At 38.1% G+C, this 23204-nt stretch overlaps 1 protein-coding gene across 2 annotated transcripts; it reads right to left on the bottom strand.

Moving 5' to 3' along the window:
- Nucleotides 1-398: 398 nt before the first annotated feature.
- On the bottom strand, nucleotides 399-21866 carry HSD17B3 (hydroxysteroid 17-beta dehydrogenase 3). 2 transcript variants are annotated; one of them, XM_052701223.1, is made up of 11 exons: nucleotides 21439-21866; nucleotides 19453-19499; nucleotides 14925-15000; nucleotides 11624-11731; nucleotides 10863-10930; nucleotides 9824-9859; nucleotides 5490-5524; nucleotides 4428-4509; nucleotides 3121-3186; nucleotides 2816-2965; nucleotides 399-2155 (listed from the first exon to the last, which is right to left on the bottom strand). In XM_052701223.1, the coding sequence occupies exons 1-11, from the start codon at nucleotides 21590-21592 to the stop codon at nucleotides 2045-2047; spliced, it is 933 nt and encodes a 310-aa protein (XP_052557183.1). In that variant the 5' UTR covers nucleotides 21593-21866; the 3' UTR covers nucleotides 399-2044. The 2 variants fall into 2 exon arrangements, with proteins under 2 accessions (XP_052557183.1, XP_052557184.1); XM_052701224.1 differs by lacking the exon at nucleotides 9824-9859.
- Between the last annotated feature and the right edge of the window lie 1338 nt (nucleotides 21867-23204).

Raw genomic sequence — 23204 nt, 5'->3', positions numbered from 1 at the left:
GACCTGTCACCACCAGGACTTCAGGGCTGAGCATGGCCAGGGTTGGTAGTAGCCTGTCCCTCAGAATGTGTCCCCAGCAATTGGGGCTGCAGGCTGCTTTTAGGCATTTTTCCATTGCAAGCTCAGGATGGGCAAAAAACTAGGCACTTGAGCCAGGAGTAGATGCACCAGGCTGCCTGCACTGAGGCTGAAGGAGGCATGGGGACTAGGTAGCTGTGGAACACTGAGGTATTCCATTGCTCATATCCCAGAGACTGAAGGCACTGCCCCTCTCTGGGACCCTGCTGCTTCTCAGGACACTCCTACCCCTGACTAAATCCTGAAGTGGGCATTTTGCCTCCCTGCACCTCTCCTTCCTGCTCTACAAACCAGAAGCAATGCTGAGCCCTCTTACATGGCATGCAAGATGCAGAGGAGGGCACAATTTCCTCTTCTTCTGGCTCAGGCACTAGTGGCTGAACACCCCTTCGTCAGTGGGCTGGCCAGAGAGGAGAAACCTCCCACAGCAGCCTTATGCTAATACAACATGAGAAAAAGCTGCCTGGAGAGTGCAAGTCAGGGAGATCCTAGCCTCACATTATACAAGATAACCAGCCAGAAGTTCAAAGTGTGTCTTCTCCAACAGAGTGGCCAAAATAGAGCAGCAAGTGACAAGATCCACCAGAAATCATTCAGCTTCAGCAACAGTCTGCAATAATCACACACCATTCACAGTCATAAAAAAATCTGAAAAAAAAAAAACAAGAAATATGGAAATGCTCCTAATTATAGATCGCAGGACTTTTAAGCTTTGGAAACAGTCTCCAGCATTTATTAAGCTCTGGTTGTGCCAATGCTATTCCTGTACTATGATAATTCCTGTTTATTAGATACACTGATATTTGTCTCCAGTGGCAATAATACAGATCTTCTGTCTCTGTGAGGAGGTTGAAAGAACATTCTTTAACTTGAGTTAGGTAGCTCAGGCATGTTGCTGTCCCCATTCATCTTGCTGGGACTATTCATGCATGTAAATTAGACATGTGAAGAGCTGTACATAGGCACAACATCAGTATGTATTTGGAACAGATAGGCAAGAAAAGATGTGCTGCATTTCATGCTGTAACAGAGAATACAGTGTTTGAAATCTATGATGCATGGGCACTTCTACCAATGGCAAACACAACCTCTGCACTCTATTCAATCCTCTTATTGAATCAGCATTTCTCTCAGGAAATTCGTTTTTTGGCTCATATGTAGTATTTGTCATATATAGTCCATATTTATTTGTTGAAGAGCTGCACAAATATCACACTTACCAGAACATAATTTAATCACTGGTAAACAAATTTTTTATGCAGCAATGAACAGACCATTTCTATTCCTTGCTATTCAAATCAACAATGCTGAATGCCCTACACAGACATCTCACTTTCATTTCTAGATATTTTCTGCTTTCAATCAGTCGCAGTTTGATTCAAAGAATTGTTTTACAGTAAGTCTATCTTTTGCCTATGATCCTGCCTCTTCCAGCCCTTCTCAGACAATGCAGAGGTCATTGATAATCTCAGTATAGAAGTAGATATCTTATGGCTGCAGATCTCCAAAGTTCCAGCACTTACTTCCCATACTGAAAGCTTCCTTTTTTTTTTTTCCTTCCTGCAGACTTCCTTGACTTTACAGAAGAAACTAGGTAGAAAAAAACACACATTGTAAAAACATTAAAAAAACTGTAAACAAGTTAGGGAACAAAGCAAATTATTATTTTATTTGTGAAGATCAAAAAAGCATAAATGTCTGTGGCCTCCAAGCTCAAGTTAAAATAGTAAGAGTAACAGAAACTCTTAATAGAACCTATCCAAAGCACAGAAGTCACTGGAAAGGGACAGTAATGAATTTCAATGAATGACAGTAAGAATTTCAATTGTCTTTTGATGCGTGATTTGCATGCAGGTGTGTTTCCATCTGATTTGATTTTTTTCTACGTACACGGAGCCATGGTTAAATGCTTCCAGTTGGAGTTTCCCATTGCATGTTATCATTTACATAAAAAACAAAAAAAGATTTAGGATGTCCTCCACCTCTTCTTAAGATAACTGGTAAATGCCTGCAGGGCTGCTTCTTGAAGCCTGTCACTGTGGAGTACCCATAAAGGAACAAGCTGCAGAACGCATGCCTTTAGAATAATCAAGAAAAAACAATGCAAAATCAGAAGATTACAAAAACCTTTTGAAAGAAATTAACCACGTGATCAGAAAGATTATAGAAAATAATAAATATATAAGATTTTACTTCATATTTTTAGTAGAAATGTTTCCCTCAGCAGAAAATGCTCTTTCTTTCTCTGTTCTCATCCTTATACTTTTGTTTGATGATCACCATTAACAGCTGCCATAGATATGTATACATATATATATGTATGTATTAGTTTGATATCTTGAGGAATTTATATTTATGTGACAGTACAGTCTGTTTTTATGTTCTTTCCTTTCTTCACTAATAAATTTTTAATCTACTGATTGGTTTCTTTAAAGGAGTAGAGTCTTGGATATATTCTTGGTAGGAAACTGGCAGCTGGAGAAGAGATGAAGACATCAAACTGACCTCAGCTCAAAACATAGAAGTTGAGAATATTGCGCTTTGCTTACAGCACTGCACTCTGTATGTATCTTCTTCCCTTCAGAGTTTACTGGTGCCATATTAACATTAACCTATTCACAGTTTGTCTTTTGAAACGTAACTTTAAGATTTCGAAAATGAACCAAAAAACCCCATGAGCCCAGGCAGACTTGATTCAACTTTTAGAATCTGTTTACAAATTATCATATGCAATTACCAGTAATTCATGGGCTAAACATCCAAAAATCTCATCTCCGAAAGTGATGTAATGCAGTGATTCACTAACAAACTCTTCCGCAGTCTTTGTAATAAGACCAGGTTTTTGGTGCATTGTCATTGGAGTAGAGACGCCATAAGGAGCCACTACCTAAAATAAGGCATGTAGTAAGAGTTTAATGTTATCAGACATCTACATAAGACCATTCACTCTGCAGAATCTCATGGCATCTGAGAAACTGTAAAACATATCTGCAATGGATTAAGGCATGATATGGAATAAGTAAAGGTAAGATATAGTATCACCTGTATGATAATTCCCTTTTCTTTATACTCTGCTTGTAGTGCTTTGGAGAAAGTGCATATAAAGGCCTAGAATAAAATAAAATGAAATAATGTTAATGCAGGAAATTATGTATTTTCACAAATACTCAAAAATTTATGCCTGAACATCTTAGACAACCTGAGGCATAGTTAGTGGTGAAAAAGTGTTTGAAGACACATTTTTTGCTCTCCTCCACTAGTAACAGCAAGATCAGAGAAGACAATGTCTTGCACTGGCCCAAGCTAGATATGAAACCAGGTATAACTGCAGACCTTTATCAAAAATTTATCATATTTATGAAAATGCAAGAAATAAAAATATTAGAGTCCCATTTATCTTATTTCTTGTTGCACGTTGTTGCCATCTCTGAATGACATCTACTTTCCCAGTCCAAGCCTCATATTACTCTTTCTTGAAATGAAAAGATCAGTGAAACACAACTCAAGCCTGTAATATATGTCTATGACCATAGCGTACAAATGTGATTTTATATATATATATATATATACATATATATATTTGCTGGAGATTTATTTATTTGCTTGTTTGTTTTTAGGCATCAACCTTTAGGGTTTATCTTTCTAAGCTTTTCTTCACACCATGAAGATTGCATGTACATGAATGTATTTTGTGTAAAAGCTGGCTTTTTAATATAATGAATGATTTTAGAAATATTCAGAAGCTTAGCAACACTGAACATAGTTAGCTTAACAACTTTATTAATAAGAGATATAAAAACCATATTAACCAGAGAACTCCTGAGTTTTTCAAAGATTCATAGAATCTTATCATTTGAATCATTTGAAGCAAATCTGATCAAGGCAGATCATTTTTGGAGTTTCAGTAAAAATCAATATCTCCTCATTTTGATAAGCTCTGGAGTTTCAATTTAAAGTAATATTTCAAAGTGAAATCTAGGAAATGAGGAAATTCACCAGCCACCTACCAGGATTTTTATTCCTGACTTCATAAGAAAAATCTAACCTTTCTGTACAACTGCCGTTTCAAGTAAGACAGCTAAGCAAGCCCAGTAAAATTCATCATTCTACAAAAGGCATTGCTATAACAATAATTAAAGACAAAAATATTCCAGTGATGAGACATATCTTCAGCTGGATTTCATTTGCATAGCTGACTCTTAGTTCTCAGCTATCACTAATTCACATCATTCCATTATTTCAGAGAAACAACACTGTTTTATGTCATCTGAAATCCCAGGTCAGTATTGCTGATATAAAATTTTGGTAAGCACTTGATGGAGATTTATAAAGCTACGTAAAAGACTTACCTTAGATGCTGAGTACATTGTGTACAGGGGACAAGGGAAAGTTCCCAGACCAGAGGATAGGTTCAGAATCAGACCTTTCTGTCTAAAATTTAATTTAGATAGTTACATACAGCATTATTGTGAAAACCTTCACAAGTGGAAAGCAATGTTTCTCCCCAAGAAGGCAGAGCTCTCCTATTATCCTGTAGACTACACTCTCTGAAGACCCAACTTTTATTGTTTTGTTAGGTGCAATTATGTCTAATGCAGCTAGGAAAAATGGAATAAGTGAAACTTTAATGCCCTATCCAAGTAGAACCATGGGAACATTTTAGAAGCTATTTACATCTAACAGAGGAAAAATTGCCATCAGAGATTTTATACTCCTTAGTAATTGATAGGTCCCCTCTGCTCATTAGCCAGCACATTCATTTTCCTGTTCCATGCATCTGTTGTTTTAGTTTCCCTATTCACAACTCCCTATACAAATCACCAAAAACAATTCATTCTACAACAACCAGGAAGAACGAAACAGAGCAAAACAGTTCAATAGTAAGAGCTTATTTTGTTTTCAAAACAAAGAGCATGCACTGTCCTCTAAAAGGTACTAGTTAATGTTTTCTAGAAACTGCATCTGTAAACAGCTTAAGAACACCCTCTGTCTAACGTGCACATAGTATTAAAAGGAGAAAAGGGAGTACACAGCTGAATTAATCTCTCAAAGGAAGTACAAGTATTTCCAGAGCTTTAAAAAATGATGGCTACCAATCCTGGAAAAATAAAAAAAATATTGAAGTAGAATTGAATGTATGCTGTCATGTATAACTTTATATCTGCAGTAGCTACATGCTTTTTCTATAAACAGATCAATATTTTATATTATCTTTTCCATTCCACAGTTAACTGACAACTTGTGGCAGTTCGTATCATTCATTCACATAGCACTAACAGCAAGAGAAGTAAATCTTACTGATTGACATGCCATCAAGTGCAGAAGTTAATAATGAAAAAGCATACCTTTCACTGAAGAAAGTGGTAGTAGAAACAAAAACCATTTGAAAATTATGGAAAAATTATTTTTACCTTGGTTCCATCTGTTTCAAAATTAGTTGTGTCATCTGTAAGATAAGTACATTAAAAATATACCAAATTTCCTATTTCTAATTGCTTTTTTTAATTCTTCTTGTTTTATTCAGAAGGTTTCCCATTTGCTTAAGCCCCAGATACATGTCCAGTTCAAATATGGCACGTTCAAAGATTTGAGAAACATTTTAGAAATGCTAATGGCCTACCAATTAGCTAAATTGTTAAAAAAATATCTAAGGTCAGTCTTCTAAGCCATGAAAATCATATGCTTATCCAAAGTTTTTCATCAATATCTGAATTTCATGAATCTTCAGTTTTCAATCACAAGGAGAAAGTAAGCTCTATCATGTTTTCAGACTTTTTTCTTCTGGCTCCACCTGGATCAGAAATAGTAGAAAATTAATTAAAAGAAAACTTATTTTCTGAAAACAAAGGAATTTTGGGGTCATTTTTATATTAATTATTTAAAGATCTATTTCAATTTTAACAGGAGACTGAATCATTCTTCTGATTTTTAAAGTGCGATTAAATCCAATCTCAGGTAAGAAAGTAGCTGCTGCTTTTTTGCGTTTCAAAAATATTTTTGCCATTAAGCTTAACTCCTTAGGAAGTTGATTGATTCATTACAAAAATATGTAAGTCTGAAACTTTGCAGGATAAAAGTTGGAACTAATTTGTCAAGAGCTGTAATAAAAGTCAGTGCAAGTGAATAATTCAATTATTTATTCCAGTCCCTATTAGTTCTCTATTATTTTTTTCAGAAGTGTCATTGTATACTACAAGATTGAAGGATCAAGGTGAGATTCACAAGCTTCATTTTCAGAAAGGATGCTGATGTCATATCAGCTGGGATGAAGGAGAATTTTCAAGGAAAGTGGAAAACATTGGAAATGGTCCTGCCTTTCCTCAGTGGTAGAAACTCTACTGACATCTGTAGGAATGCCTGGAGCACAAGTGTCCCACTGCAAAAGGTAGTGAGCAGGATTCTACCAGCAGTCAAGCCAGGGACTGGGAAAAAATGTAAAGATGATTTGTACCAAGGCATGAGGAATGGCAGTTAGGAGCATGATTTCTTCTCTGAGTTTTGAAGGAAAGTGAAATTTTGTGAAAAAATTGAAGAGGAAGGAGTTGTAACATTGAGGGAAAGGAATCCCCAAGCCTTGGATGAGCAAAGAGATCACGGAAAAAAAACCTCTAATTTTAGAAAAAAGCCAACAGAAAGTGGGAAAAGGATCAGGCCACTTGAGAGGAATGTAAGAATGGTGTCAAAGCAGGCTGGGATGTGACAAGAAAGGTTAAAGCCCACTCGGAATTATATCTGGCAAAGAAGGTCAAGGATGTCAAGAACAGTTTCTTTAAGTATATCAGTAGCAAAAGAAAGATTAGGGAAAATGTGGGTCCACTGCTGAATGAGATGGACACCTTGATAATGGAGGCAGAGTTACTGAATGCTTTCTTTGCTTCAGTCTCTTCTACTAAGACTGCCTCTCAGGAATCTCACACTCTACAGGTAAGAGAGACAGTCTGAGGAAAGGAAGAATTCCACTTGGTTGAGGCCAGAGATCACCTAAGCAAGCTTGATGTACACAAACCCATGTATCAATTGGATACACCCACAAGCACTAAGAAAGCTGGCAGAAGTGATTGCCAAAATGCTTTCTGTCCTCTTTGAAAGGAGAATGGAAGAGGTGCCTGAGGACTGGAGGTAAGCCAGTGTCTATTCAGTCTTCAAAAAGGATAAGAAGGAGGAGACAAGAATCAAAGAATAGTAGCGTGGCTTAGGTTGGAGAGGACCAGAAGAATTATTTAGTTCCAACCTCCTTGCCATTAGCAGGGTTGCCAGTTACTTGTTTAGGCTACCCAGGATCCCATCTGGCCTGACTGTGAATATCTGCATGGATGGGGCATTCACAGCCTCACTGGGAAACTTGCTTCACTGCCTCACCTCTCTCTGAGTAACAAATTTCTGCCTAACAGCTAACCTAAATCTCTCCTCTTTTAGTTAAAAACTACTCCCTCTCGTTCTATCACTATCAGACCATGTAAAAAGTTAGCTTGTAAGCTCCCTTCAAGTACTGGAAGACCGCAATGAAGTCTCCCTAGAGCCTCTCCGACAGAAACAAGCCCAAGTCCCTCATCCTTTCTTCGTTGGGGAGGTGCTCCAGACTCCAATCATATAATCAGGACCCACTCCAAGAGCTCCACATTCCTCCTGTACTGGGGAGCCACAGATTTCGGCACGTTACTTCGGACGGGGTGTCACAAGGGCAAAATAGAGGGGAACAATTCCCTCTCTGTCTCTGCTAGCTACCCCTCTTTTGATGCAGCTCAGGATTCTGTTGGCTTTCCAGGCTGCAAGTGCACGCTGCTGGCTCATCTCCAGTCTTTCTTTCATCAGGACACCCAGGTCCTTCTCTGCAGGGCTGCTCTGTATGAGTTCAATCACTTTGTACTCATATCTGGGATAACCCTAGCCCAAGTGCAGCACCTAGCACTTGGCCTTGTTAAACTTCATTAGGTTCTGATATGTCTGCTTTTCAAGCATGTCCAGGTCCCTATGGATGGTATACCTCCCTTCTATTGTGCCAGCTGCACCACTTATCTTGATTAGGGGCCTAGAGAATCTCTCTTATGAGGAAAGGCTAGGAGAGCTGTGATTCTTCAGTCTAGAGAAGAGAAAACTGAGAGAAGACTGAGAGGAGAAGGCTGAGAGCAGATCTTATCAGTGTAAGTATGTAAAGGCAGGATTCAATTGGATGGGGCCAGGCTCTTTACAGTGCTACTCAGAGATAAGGCAAGGGCAATGGGCATAAACTGGAACATAAGAATTTACATGCAAACATGAGTGTCATGGTTTTGTGATTTTTGGCTTTCGATATTGCACATCGTAACATCATGTAGTGCACTGGGAGTTAAAGTGTTAATGCTCCAATTCCGGGTACCTGTCTCTGTACGTCACCAAAGTGATGGGATCTGGCCCTTCTGGGTGGGGTGGTCTCTTATTGCCTTGCAGGGGGTACTGGAGTGTGCTTTCCTAGCAGTACCAAGCTTTGAAGGTTTGATTCCTGAGAACACTCTCTCTCTCCTATTTTATTTGATTTATTAGTCTCAGTTTCAATTAGATTGTATAATATTGTGTTACCTTGCATTCCGATATCATAGTTGATAAAATGGAGTTTTCCTCCACAGATCATTGCTGCTATTTTTTTCCCTTCCTTGAGCCCAGCTCCCATTTCCCTACCCCTTTTCCCTCTTCCTTCCTATTTTGTGGAGCTGGAGGGGCCCAGGGGTCTACTGCCACCCTGTCAAGGGCATAGATTGATCTAGTTAACTCCAAAAGTAAACTTTACTTTGAGTTTGACAGTGCACTGGAACGAGATGCCCAGTGAGATTGTGGAGTCTCTCATTCAGGAGATATTCAAAACCCACCAGAATAATGTCCTGTGTAATGTACTATAGAGAACCTACTTTAGCAGGGACTCTAGACAAGGTGGTCTTCAGAGGTCTTTTCCAACCTCTATAATTCTGTGATAAATGGAATAAAACCTTTTAGCAGAAAGTTCACCAAACTACTTCATAAATGAATTTGTTTCAATTTATTGATCTCACGTGATTTATTATTTGAAGTCATTAAGCAGCACTACAAATTTGAGAGGTAAAGTTTGCTACGCAAAGTGGAATATCTGTTCACAATTTTCATGTAACATTTAAGAATTTCTTAGCCAAAGTTAAGATGAACTCTGAAGCTCTGGTTCTGCTCTTGTTATGTTAACATACTACTTGCTAACTGCAGAGCAACACAAATCTTTAAGCATGGAACAGTAACTGCTCTTGCAAGTAAAGTAACCAACCAAATTTGACACAAAGAAAAACAGTGATCTGGGAGTCAATTCCTGAAGTTCCTTTCTTACACTGATAGAAAAATGTTTTTGTAGAACAGAATTGTTTCAAAAAATGAATATACAGCACAGTACAAAAAGACTGCAGATCTTCTTGTCCTGCAGATTTTTATTTTCGAACAAATCTTCCTGATTAGGGACACCACCTTATTTTTGGGAAATGATTAAGATGCAGTGTAACAATGTGTATCAACCAACCAATTGTGCAAAAACATTTCCAGTCAACTCAAAATACTTCATAGATATTAGAAACCAACCAAGTCCTTCAAATAATGCTGACATTCCAGCCTAATAGGAATGTCTTTGGATAAACTGGATGAATTTGTACAGGAAAGTTAATTGCATGACTAACAATAGTCATGCAATTAATGTGATTAAATGACTGCTCGTATTCAGTGCAATGAATTCAGATTTGATGCATATGACACATACCTTTGTAACAGAAATAATGTTACAGTTGACAAGGTTCTGCAATAAGCAAGAAAGCAGTAAGTTCATGGCTAACTTCAAAGAGCATGTAGCTTTTCTACATTACAAACCTAGCAATTCCAACTAAAAAACTTGCTAGCAAAGCAGAGTTGCCCTGGATTTTCACTGATTGTGTCTATGATGTGAGATACTTGAAGGCAAATGAGCCCTGGATTCATGTTTCACTAAATATTGAACTCAAATCTCATACATCTCTTTGTTATAGCACTCTTCATTTTGCCCAGCTGTGTCTTTGTGCATGATGACACTACAGAGCCTGGTGTCCCAGCACTGTTGGCACCAGCAAACCAAGCTAGATGCATGCCAAATTGCACTCAGCTTACAAAGGTGCCAAGCTGAGCTGGAGTGTCTCCCAGTTACAGAGGTAGCAATATTTCTCTACATGATGTCTGCGCAGCATAAGAACTTCTGTGCAGAAGTATTGTCCCAAGGCCATCTTGCAGGCATAAGCCATAGCAGCAGCAGAGGTTCCACCTCATGGCTGCAGCACAGTGGGAAGCATTCAGCTGTGGATCTGTAGTTTGTAACAGATGGTGACAAACAGGCTGAATAATAAGGCAAAGAAGAATGTGATCAAGTCCTTAATCCCGTGAAACTATTCTGAGTGTGTAAATTTCTCCCTAAAATAAAGCATGTTTAAGCAAGGTTTATTTTTTTATTTTCCTACACATTAAATCAATAGTGTCTCTACAAAATAAAGTTTTGATAACACTAACATAAATGCTGCAGCTGTGACTGGGCTGGCCACATGGTGTTATGTGACAGCATAGCTGATCTCAGCTATTGTTACCTGCCTGCTGCAGTTGAGCTGAACTCTATTTTTTTCTATTGCAAGCTCTTCCAAACATTAAAAACAAATCAAAATATGCTTCTACACTGAAATAGGCACTGATGGTAGTAGAGGGAGGATCTGCCGCTTGCTAAGGAGAATAACAATTCCTAATTATTATGTTGAAAGTAGAAAATCACAGAGTAATCCTACCTCATCTACATCTGGTGCATTAAGGAAACGGCATGGAAGAGGATTATGAAGCATTCCAACATTGTTAACTAATCAAAGGAAACATAATTATAAGGACCACATCAAGACAAAGTCTTAGTTCAGCTAATTAAGCAGATGCCTTCTCCTTAAGACTTGGTTTTTAAGCTGCATATGAAGAGAAATGATGCTTAGCTTTGAGTCTTGTTCTCACTTAATTCATTGGTATTGACCAGTGCTGACTTCAGGGAAGAGAAAAACAGTCTGCTGTATAGTCTGGGGAGGGCGGGTTGATTGTTCGGTTTTGTTTTGTTCTTGTTTAATTTGTTTGTTTCTCCATTAAAAGGATAATTTTTTTTAACAAATAAACAAAAAAAGTTTCAATTGTTCCTGTGTGGATCACACCAATTAGTGTTAGCCTCAGGCTTGTTTCAATTTGAATGTAAGAACCACACACAGCTGTAATTCCTTGATGCCAAACAGGAAAAAAATAATCCCACGGGCTGGCCACTGCTCATTAAATGGCAGAAAATTGTTCACGGCAGAAGAAACTAGTGCACAAAGAAAAGGGAAATGCTTGGAGAATCTTAATTCACTTTTAAAACTTGATCAAGATAATTTATATTCAAATACGTAAGACAGTTGTATGCTTGGCTTTAATTGTTGGCTAACAAGTTGTTACAACACACATAATTTGTAAAATTCTGTGTTTAATACACTGCAGCCATAAAATAGCATTTACATAACAGACATCAGCAACTCACCCAAAACACCTATTTCCAAGCCTTCCAGATCTTTTTCAATGTTCTCGTATACTGAATTTTTAGTGAAATCAGCTTGTATAACCTTCACCTTTTGAGCTGTGGCCTGCTCTGTAATAAAGAATAAAAAACAGAAAAGCCCTTTCCATCTATAAAGAGAAGAACTGTAATGCAGAAGTTAGAAAAACAGTGAAATGTCTCACTTAACAATGTCCACTGCACAGATTTATTCTGGAGAAGAGGAGGCTCAAGGAAGAACTCGTTGTACTCTACTACTTCCTGAAGGGAGGTTGTGGTGAAGAGGGGTTTGGCCTCTCCTCCCAGGTAATGAGCAGGACCTGGGGAAACAACTGCAAGTTGTATCAGAGGAGGTTTAGATTAAACATAAGGAGAAACTTTTTCTCTTAAAGAGTGGTCAGGCACTGGAATGTCTGCCCAGGGAGGTGGTGGATTTGCTGTCACTGGCAGTGTTCAAGAGGCATCTGGATGAGGAGCTGCAAGATGTGGTGTAGTAGCTTGTGATAGGAGTGGTAATCGGAAAACAGTTGGACTAGATGATCTTACAGGTCATTTCCAACCTCGTGATTCTATGATTCTACGATAATCATTTTTTCAACTTTCTTGCTTTAAAAATAGTTAAATCACAAGGTAAACACCCTCACTCGTTACAGTTATTTTCAAGGAAATAACTGGCAAATAGGATGAATTTATGCCCTGAAATTAATGGAAATTCCCTGACAAAACCTAAACAGCATTTAGTCCTTTAGCAAGAAAAAAAAAAAAAAAAAACAAAATAAATAAGCAATACAGCAACTCTTCCCCAGTTATCATTATACTATGAAAGAACATTGTCAACACGCATGATGACAATGGCAGATGAATGTGGTGCCAGATCCTCAACATAAGCACAGAATTGTTTTAAAGTGAGGTGAGTTTTTTTTGTGTGTGTGTGTGTGTGCATGTGTGTAAAAGATCAACATTTTAATAAGCAGTCATTTTTTCATGTAGGACGAGGAGACAGATAGACTAGTTATGATGCCACATTTTCTGCATCCTTTTCAGCCAATTTCATTCCTACATTTGCATCACTGTGGATTGAAACTTCCATAGAATGAATGTTTTACAACAACAATAGTAAACATGTTAAACAAGCAATTCATCTAGAGAAACTATTAGCTCTGTGTCCTCACACAAAACTTATTTTATTATGTTTTATCTCATGTTCTAAAAGAGCCATCCTGTCCAGCTAGGTTGAAATCTGGTTTTGATTCTTCTTTAGGGAAGTGTTTTTTGGCTTGTGGAATGGCCTGCTGAAAGCTCTATTTCTGAGAGCTACTCTCAAGCACATCTGTGATCCACAGAAATAAACCAAGCTACTGAGAGTAAGGGAGTTATCTACATTTTAGCCTCTCTTCATCTATCTTACCACAAACAGTACAATTAGGTAAATAACATTAACAAGTTGAGAAGGAAGTCAAGTGTTCTCTTTACTGTGTCCAACTCACTGGAAAAGGATACCGTGCATAAATGTGAAATATTTCTTGTTCAGACAGTTTAGAAAGAAAAAGAAAAAAAAAATCAAAAAACAATAAAATCATTCTGGTTAGACTTCTGCTTCATTTTGGATTTCCATTGTTTATTTACTCTCACAAAATTACAGTAAGCTAAACTCGCCTTCCCAGTAATTACTTAGCTTAATTACAAATCAGAGGAGCTATTTGAAAACTTTAACCTAGAGCTCCTTGTTGATTTTTTTGACCTCCATATCAGATGCTTGCTGTTGCTGTGTCCTCCTCCCATTTTGTTTATGCCATCTACTTGCTGTTATGTATTCCTCTCCAACTCAGCACAACAAATAACATGAGTCATTCTGGAGAAATACCAAAACCCACTGAACACAATGGAAAGATCTCATTGGGTTTTGCCAGCAATTTCAGGCATGCTCTGGGGAAAACTCAATGCTATCTGCCATTGGCAGGCTGCTGCAGCGGACCATCCAGGACAGGAGGCCCTTGGTGAGGGGGTGCTGCAGAGCACAGCACATGCATGGCGAAGGTGCCCCAAGGTCAGCCTCAATGTAAATCCTATAAAGAGGAACCTGCAGGGTACTACCTTTTTACACCTCTCTCATTCTTCACTTAGCTGTCTTAGTCTCAGGGACCTCATCATTTTCATTCTTTGCTTCCCATTATCATTTACAATGCGTAGAAACTATAAAAATCTGTTAAACTTTCTTTTCTTTTTAATCAGGTTTTTTAATTATTTAATATTCAGCCACAGAGAAATGCAGCAACATCAGAGCTTGCATAATCTTCGCTGGAGTCCATATTTTTATGGCTTTTTACTTTGTAGGAGCCAGTGTATGCCGCACTGGTCTCATGGGATACAGTTAGGCTGGTGTTTCCCCTTTCTTGCTTCTCAAAGGAAAGCAAGTCTGTATCTAGAAATGAGGGGTAAATTAGGCAGGAAATTCAGAAGCTCAGTAGTCAATTTCATCCCCAAGATACAAAAGATACCTCCTGTGGGTGCAATCTGGTCTGAGGCCTGTGTCACATCCTTCTCTTTGGAAGGGTTCAAGAGCCTGGCACAGCACAGCTAGCACAGCAGCTCACACACTGGGGAGTTTAGGGACAGAGGCAATATATGGAAGAATAAACCCGATTACAGATGTCTGTAAAGTTAACAGAGGATATAAACGCACTTGTCTCCTATAGAAATCCTAACTGTCAATGCTAATGTGTTTAAATAAACTATTCCCCAGGGCAAATTGCTGATTCCATTTGAAGAAAAGAAAATGAACATTAATTGTAAATGCACACTACTTTACTGTCTTACTGAAAGCCAAATGTAGTTTGTAAACCTTAAAAAGAGAAAAAAAGAGGACAACAGCTACAATTATTTCACTTTTACTCCTCTTCTGCTGCATTCCAAGAACTAGCCTCAAGGTAACCTTTCTTTCTCAAGCAAAAGCCCATTCATAGGTTGTTCAAATAAATCTATTATCCTATCTCCTTGCCTGTATTTAGCGATCTTAAGTTCAGGTGAAGTCAGAATAGAACCTGGAGTCATATTTCTTTGTCCCAAACTATTGAACTGTTTGAATCATAGCATGTATTTTTAAAGCAATCTATGACTAGAAGGGTTCAACAAATGCAGTGAAACAGTGCCTGCAGTTTTGCACTAAGAGCTTGGGCTCTATCTGCAGCAATATCTGGGACTCCACTCGACAAGGGAAGCAGGCCCAGGTTCCCACCAAGCCAGGCTGCCAAATGGGAAGGCAAACAAATGTGGTACAAACACTTACCGATTTCATTGGCTACTCTCTGCATCTTCTCAAGAGTTCTACTTATCATAACTATATTTAACCCATGTCTTGCCAGCTACAAGAGAAGAATATAAAAGTGTTGGAAAGCAATATTGAACATGATTTTTTTAAATTTTCTAATTTTACTATTGAAAACAATTACAGTTATTAATTGCTTTCAGTTGTCTGTCACTGGTCTAATGGGCAAACAACAGATATTAAAACCAGATTCTAGTAGTCTGTGAAAATACCTTGGCCCCTTACAAGAAAAATATGTTGGACAACAATGAGGTCCCAACCATATGATTAAAAATAAACAACCACAGCCAGTTTCACTTAAGCATGTGCATGCAGAGAAAAAAAATGATGTGGCATTTCCCAGACAAGCATTGGGAAGACAAATAATTACTTTCTAGTCATTTTACAACACCATCTTTGACCTTCATTATTTTATTATATTAAAAAAGAAGTCATGCAAAAAAGTCCATGCATGGAGACTTTGGCATTTCCACATGCAGATTAAATATCATCCATGTCACCTACAAATGAAGCACTACATAGAATGTATTTTCTGTAAGCTACCCATTCCCACCAGCAAAGGAGTTTTTTTAGGCAGAATCTGAAAAAAAAAAAAAAAACACGCAAATCTTGTGAAATGAAGTTATTAAGTAGCAGTGGGACAGAGTTATGTGCACAAAGAAAGATAAGAGTTGAAACCAGAAAATGCCTGTGAGAGCAAGAAGCAAGAAAAAGTCAGTACAAAAGATAAAGGCCAACTTCTGAAAGTACCACGTTATCTTGGAACAAGGAGTGAACTGGCGAAGGCCACACAGTGAAGACCCATTCACTTCTGCCACTGACTCCCTGCAATGCACTCTCCTAAACCTACCAGATTGTCCTACTGAGCTCTTCTGAAACAATGGAAAGAATGTCAAGGAACAAGGACCTTTGTTTGAAAACTCACTACACTGAGAGTACAAGGAGCAGACTATCTATTAAATATATAAGATACAGCCATTTGCACTTTCAGCACAAAGACCTTGCTCACAGTCCCATGCTCTCAGCGAACCTCTCACATAATTAGCCACAGAGACATGTCCAGGCCTGGGCACTCCGTGGTTTTGAAAGCTTATTTTATGGGCTCTGTATGAGGTACTCAGGAAGAGAAAGTAAATTGTCTGCACACTGGCAAATTTCCCTTTGTCTAAAATGTGCTTAACTCAAGCTGTTTACAACTTGGAAAGCAATGCAGATAGTCTCTCTTGCTTTGGTCCCTTATTCGTACCTGTCACTCAGAGATGATTACACAGAGGTCATTCTGCTTTTTTGAGCATTCAAACAAGATTAAATATCATCCATGTCACCTACAAAGTAAAATTAAAATTTTATTTTGTAGTGCTTCTCAATAACACTTCATATATGTCTCTGTGTCTGGTAAAAAATGATCCCTATATTGCTATGATCCTATTTTAGCTAGAATGGCAAAAATGCTGACTGCCAGGTGAACAGATGAGACGATGCTCCTTTGCTGCTGTATGCCAGATCCATTAGAAGTATAAAGCTGCAGCAGCATTTCTCAAGGCCTTTTTCTTCTTTTTCTTTTTCTTTTTCTTTTTCTTTTTCTTTTTCTTTTTTTCTTTTTCTTTTTCTTTTTCTTTTTCTTTTTTCTTTTTCTTTTTCTTTTTCTTTTTTTCTTCTTTTCCTTTTTCTCTTCCTTTTATTTTTATCATTTTTATTTTTATTTTTATTTTTGTTTTTGTTTTTATTTTTATTTTTACTTATTTCCTCATATATAACCCGTGCATTCTTTTCAGAAAACAGTTTCACAGAACACTTAAACTACAAGATTCAGGTGCACCCTCAAGGCAAACAAAAATGAAGGCATTTAAGAAAGGAATTTCCTGGCCATCACTGGCAGAGGCTACGAGCTTTTAACGCTGCCTCACTCCGCACAGAGATGGCGTTGAGTGCAGCCCGTGGCGCGCTGCCCTACCCGTGGCGCGAGGACCGCCCTGTCCTCGGGCGGCATAGAGGGGAGATTTAGGTTAGATATTAGGAAGAAATTCTTTACTCAGAGAGTGGTGAGGTGCTGTCATTGGCTGCCCAGAGAAGCTGTGGATGCCCCATCCCTGAAAGCATTCAAGACCAGTCTGGATGGGATCCTGGGCGACCTCACCTACTCACTGGCAACTAACCTGTGGCAGAGGTTGGAACTGGATGATCTTTAAGATCCCTTTCAACTCAAGGCATTCTGTGATTCTATGAACCTAAAAAGACAAAAGAATATGTGTCCTGTATCAACCATCAGTCTTCTGAGACTTCAAGCTTTTTACACAGACCAAGCCAGCCAGTGTGCAGAAGTGTTTACCTAACTACAAATCTTGGAAAAAGGGGTTTTCCCCCAGTAAGGAATGTAATCATTACCTGGACTTCTGTCTCCTGGGCTGTATTTGTGAGCCACTGGTTCGGGTTTCCATATAAAACACTGAGAAGAAACAGCCACCATCCTTCCAAATCACCAGGACTAATGTCAGTTTCTGGTATCACAGGAGTGTGGAGCTCTTGCATTATGTTGTAGCTTGTTACAAGTCCATGTTTGAAGGACAGCCTTTGCTTGGTCTTAGAGCTCAAGCTCCAGGGACAGAGATGTAGCAACCCTGTGGCCTGCAGGCTAGATTTGTGTTCACACCAGCCCACGGTATCAGCAAAACCTATGTCAGATTGACATCAGAGAATTTTGTACCCAAAATCAGAGCAGCAACAAAGCTGGTCCACTCATTTACAAGCCTCACACAATCATGCGCTTTGACCTCAGCCAGCAAGATGATGTACCAAGCTATGAGCTCAAATAGTGCCATGCATTAGCTGAGCACAACCTATATGATTGGGAAGACCTGGGGAAGATAAATCTCAGCAAGGGTAAAGATGCCTCTCAGTCAACACAAGAAAGCCAAAAACAATGAAGAAACATTCCACAAAAACTTGCCAGCTCCTGACAAAAACTGTTTTCTCAAGAAAGGAACAAAAGACAATAGTTATTTTATTATTTCTGATGACTTAAGTGGCCATTCATATGTCACAGCTGGCCTTTTAGCTGGGATTTACAGTTCTATAACCTATGCAGAACAAAGGAAGCAGAACAAAGACAGAAATTCTGACCTCAGATCCACTCTCAGATTCTTGCAGACCTCATAGTTAAAGTATCACCAGGATCTCTCACACAGTTACTTCAGCATGCTGCTTCTGCATGTGACTACACCTGGAGATGCAGTTCTAAGGGCATGATAAAGCATTTCTGACAGTTCTTATCTGTGTTTTAATGCCAACCCATTCTTCCCTGACTTACATATTCATCAGACTCTTTCCATTTTCTTATTGTTACAGCAACTTAGTCAGTAGGTGGAAAGCAACGTTTTTCCTTCTTTCACATAGGAGAGTTTATAATCTTTATCACAACTGCAATAAATACTGCAATACTTGGTATCTATGTTTTCTAATTCCAATGCAGTTCATGAAGTACTTATTGTATTGCCACTCCCAGTAATCAAAATCAGGTGCTTCAAGTATGAGTAAATAAGCATATGCTTAGGAGAACTGGTTTAATAATCTAATCAATTAAATCAAAAGGAAACTCATTTTCCTTTCCTGAGAGACAAGTTTTATGTACATTTTTTCACATCATATATGACTTATCACTTCAGAATGCATCACATCTAATCCAGATCCTCCCATATTACCACCTGTTAATTTTCATCTGGTTGTCTCAGTTCTGAAGACAATAACTTACATTTCATTGCAGCTAAGCAATTCAGTTCAGACAGAGAGCTGGTTATGAACAAAGACATCAGAGAGAAAATCTGCCACTGTCACTATCACACATAGCAAGGACAGTCTCAGAGGCCTCTCTGCCTTCAGCAATGGTGAGCAGAGGGGATGTTGTAGCATTTTCACAGCAATGCATGGCAAACTGCAGCTCCCTCCTCCTGCAGACTCCTGCAGTGACGGATTACTAATCAGACTATCAGGGATCCTTGTCAGTTCCTTAGCTTGTAGCTCATACTCATTTATGTATATTTCTCCTTTCTCTGTTGTTTCAAATATATCTCTCAAACTTTCTTTTGCAGCTGTGAAGGATAGCGAAGTGCATTTTGTGTGTTTAATACTGGACTACCTCATCAAAAGAGAAAAAACACATTAGCTGTAAAACCGGGGGGAAAAAAAAGGATAGGCTGGAAGACATGCCACTCTGGACAGACAATAAAAAATCTCAATTACATGGTGTTTCCATTTCATTTCCTTGGACAGACAGGACCACTGCAACATGAATGACATTCCTCTTAAATGCAATACTAATGTCCTCACAGAACTCAGCTCATGTTATTCTGCAAATAGGGAGGGAAAAGATTGGTACTATATTTGTCACAGTGGCTTTGAATTCCAGACTCTTCTTACTAACATGCAAAGACTGGTAATAGATAGCAATTTTCATTTCGTTGAAGTAAAATTAAGGGAGTATAATTTTTCTTACCTCAAAGGAATATGCTTTTCCAAGCCCATCTCCAGCTCCTGTGACCACTGAAGAAAGAAAACAATAGTAAGGATCATGGTGATTGTAGATTTTCTTTAGCTCTTTATTGAATTTGTTAAACTTAATATTGTCCATTTCTTGGACATTACTGTCAAAACGTTTCTAATAAACCACTGAACCAAGCCTTTCTTTGTATTGTGACTTGACATTTATTGCTAAGCACTATTAGTCTTCCAAGCAAACCTCTCCCCACTGTAACCCACCTAAAGTAGCATCTTAGTCAATACTTTCACTTTGAATGGGGAGACAGCAACAAATCTATTACCTATGAGATGGCAGAATTTTTTTAATATGCATATATTCTTTCAAAAGTTCTGCTTTGTACTTGCATGTTCATTGCAGAATGGCAGTAGGTAAGGAGTGACAGAGGCTGATACATTTCCTGACACAGCAAGTTTCTCTGTAAGGAAAAACTAACTGAACATCACCTATATAGTGCTTTCTATCTCAAGATTTACCTTTGGATTTAGTGTCACAGGGGAAGTAAACAAGCCTTGGCATTTACAAGGCACCCTGGACCTTAAATATCATGAAAGCAAGTAACGAATAAGGGCTATAGAAGGAAAATACTTATCATCTTAGAAATAAAGGATAAATAAGCAAAGGAGAAACGTCCTAAAACAGTTCTGAGGTACATCTGACACATTTTTAGAGCAAAACTGAACATGAGTCAGTGTCTAAAAACAAAGTAAATTAAGGACTTCTAAATTGACAGAGAAACCAGAGAAGCAGAGTGAGTTTGAGCAGCTAGGTTCACAGGGAACAGAAAACTCCTGGTGAGGAAGTTAGTGATCTTTATGACCACAGCAGACCTGCAGATGAAAAGCAAACTTTCACCTGCCAGCTTGCATCCTTGCAGGGCTTGGGATCTCACATTCTGTATGATGCTGCAAGCCACTCAAGCCCAATGAATACAACCAGCCTGAGGAAACTTAATGTATTTGAAATGACAGAACACAACTGGTCCACTGAAGGAAAGGACAGTCTCTGGGCCTCCAGGAGGACAAGGTTTCATAGAGCTCCATGCTGTGCTTCTGACTATCCACATACCAGCCAGGCCCACACACCAAAATGTGGCTTACGTGTTATTTCAGAAGCACTTGATGCTTAGCCAAGTCCTTCACAAACAGCTGAGTTTTGTTTCTTACTCTTCCACAGTGAGATGTGCACATTAAACACATACACAATCCAACTCTCTAGCATGAGAGTACATCTGGGGTCACTTCTTAACAAGATGCCACCAGTGGTGACATCTGTAGCCTCGTATCTCTAAAACTGCCTTTTCATTCTTACTTCATATTGACGATCTACCAACCCTAAGAAAAACATTTAATAGGAAGAATTCTTTCATTAAATATTTCTGTTATTTTTGTGAGAATATGTAATATCTTTAAAAAAGCACTGCTGAGTTGTAGCCTTCAAAGCTTTTAGGCAAGAATAGATTTGGCTTGTTAATGATAGCATTAAGGATAGATATCCAGTCTGAAACAAAGAGGCTGAAGCAAAGTCACCAGGAACAAAGACAATTTGGTTGGAAGGCTGGAGACTATGTGCTATACATTAACTAGTTATTTCACTTATCAGAAACTGAGGGTAGGCAATGTTATTAAAACTAAAGCATTTCCAATAGAGAAAAAACACTGGAAGTAAGAACAGGGAGAGAATCCCCATCCACACACTGCGTGTCCACGTTGCTTCTAGTTTATTTTTCTCTTCTCCCCAAGTAGGCAAAAACTTGAAGTTCATAAAACTGAATTTACTAGCAGGTAGAAAGAAGAAATGAAACAAAGCACACACTTAGTAGAAATTGTCCTCTGAAGGAGTGGGGTAAGAGAACACAAGGAAAATATCCCAATTAGTAACACAACTAATAGAGAGATTCATCTCTCTATTACAAAAAGAAAAATGTAAGGAAATTTCCATTACCTGCCCATTCTCCCAGCGACTGGAAGAAAGCCTGAGGCAAAGCACTCCAAATATGTGGGAAAATATAGTTCATAAATCTGATGCATTTAAGCAGAGCAGAGAAACAGATCAGAGCCCCTGTAACAATGAGCAGCTGATGCTGCAAGTCTTCCATGGCGAGCGAAATCAGCAAGCTACCATGCAACAGTAACACTCTCTCTGGGAAATGCGCACTGGCTGAGCAACAACAGGTTTAATCACAGCATGTGATCTGTTTTCTCCAAATAATGTCCAGAGTTCAGGCAAGAATAATGTCTCTGTTTTACACTCAGATTTGTAAATGACCACAAGGGAGGGGAAAAAAAAAAAAGAAAGAAGGAAAGAAAGAAAGAAAGAGAAAAAGAAAGAAACAATGACTTCTGGCGCTCATTTCAGTAGGAAGGTTTCATTGCTTTCCTGGAAATTACACAATAACAAAAAGAAGAAAAATAATTCTATTTTGTTTAAGTTTTGCAGAAACTGATAGGTCTAATCCAAAACCCTGGATAAGAATACCCCTGACCTTGGGATAACACACAACAACACCTCTTTGTACAGCTACGAAGAGTTAAGCTGTAGTACGGAGGCTTCCATAGCACACTGAATTTGTGCTTGGGCCAAAAAAATAGATTTATCTCCAAATTTGAAGACTAAATAATAAAAGGTTAATAAAGACACCTAGTTCTTCCTATGCAGTGAAAAAAATACTACATAACTTTTTAAAGTGTTTTCTGAAAATAGTTTATTATGCATTTTACAGATAGGGAAATTATGGCACAACTGGTATGGTAGTTTATTAACAAGGAAATAGAATATACAGTTTTCTGAACAAAATATATTTGAATCAGCATTAAGTTGAGGACATGGATAAAAATCATAAGGCTAAATTGCAGTGTTAAGAACAGAGCCTTACTGCAAATTAAAAATAATAATACTAAAACTAAAAACAGAAATTTGATATTAAAATAAAATTAATAAAAGTCACATTTTAGAGGTGTTTTTTTTTTTTTTTCTTAACATTAACACATGGAAATTCTCAGAGAAAGCACAGAAACAGCACTTATTCTTCTTTGCAAATGAAACGTTTGAAACATTCGTTCTCTAAAGACCAATTTAAAATGGAAAAGAGAAAGACTGGTGCACAAATGATGATAAAACAAGAAGTTGCATCCATACCTCAATGATATTCTTCCACATTTAACATGAACCATCTTTAAAATTTAATCTGAATCTCTGACAGCCAGAAGTCTGCAACAGAAGAGCAGAAATGTATGTTGAGTTTCAAATTACTAACACCTTCAGTCAGAATACCACAATACATAGGTTTATTGCAGAGAAAAGACAATGTCTGAATCACTAGCAATGGAACAAAATGATATTAAAAATATTACTATCTTAGCTTAATGACAATTCAGTTTCCTGGCACTTACGTGGTCTTAAAATTACAGTATAGTCACTGTTACCTACACTGTAACACCTAATTTTACTCCACAAGTAAGGTCAGCCGTAACAACAAGCATCTGAATACTTCTCTAAAATATATGCATACAAAAAGTCCTCACAGTCATTCACTACTCAAGGAATAATTTACATCTGAACAAGCTGCACATATGCAACAATGGTTCTGAATACTGCTTTTAAACAAAAATTAAGAATTCAAATTCCAAATTTCCACAGCTCTTAGTCTTCTTTTGCTCTGCCCTGACTCCTTTGCATCTTTCTGTTCCAGAGACTGATACAAGTCTGAG

The sequence above is a fragment of the Tympanuchus pallidicinctus genome, unplaced genomic scaffold (genome assembly GCF_026119805.1).
Source record: "Tympanuchus pallidicinctus isolate F22 unplaced genomic scaffold, pur_lepc_1.0 scaffold4, whole genome shotgun sequence".
Taxonomy (NCBI): domain Eukaryota; kingdom Metazoa; phylum Chordata; class Aves; order Galliformes; family Phasianidae; genus Tympanuchus; species Tympanuchus pallidicinctus.
Note: the sequence above shows the minus strand (reverse complement) of the source record. Positions and strands in the feature narration are given on the sequence as shown.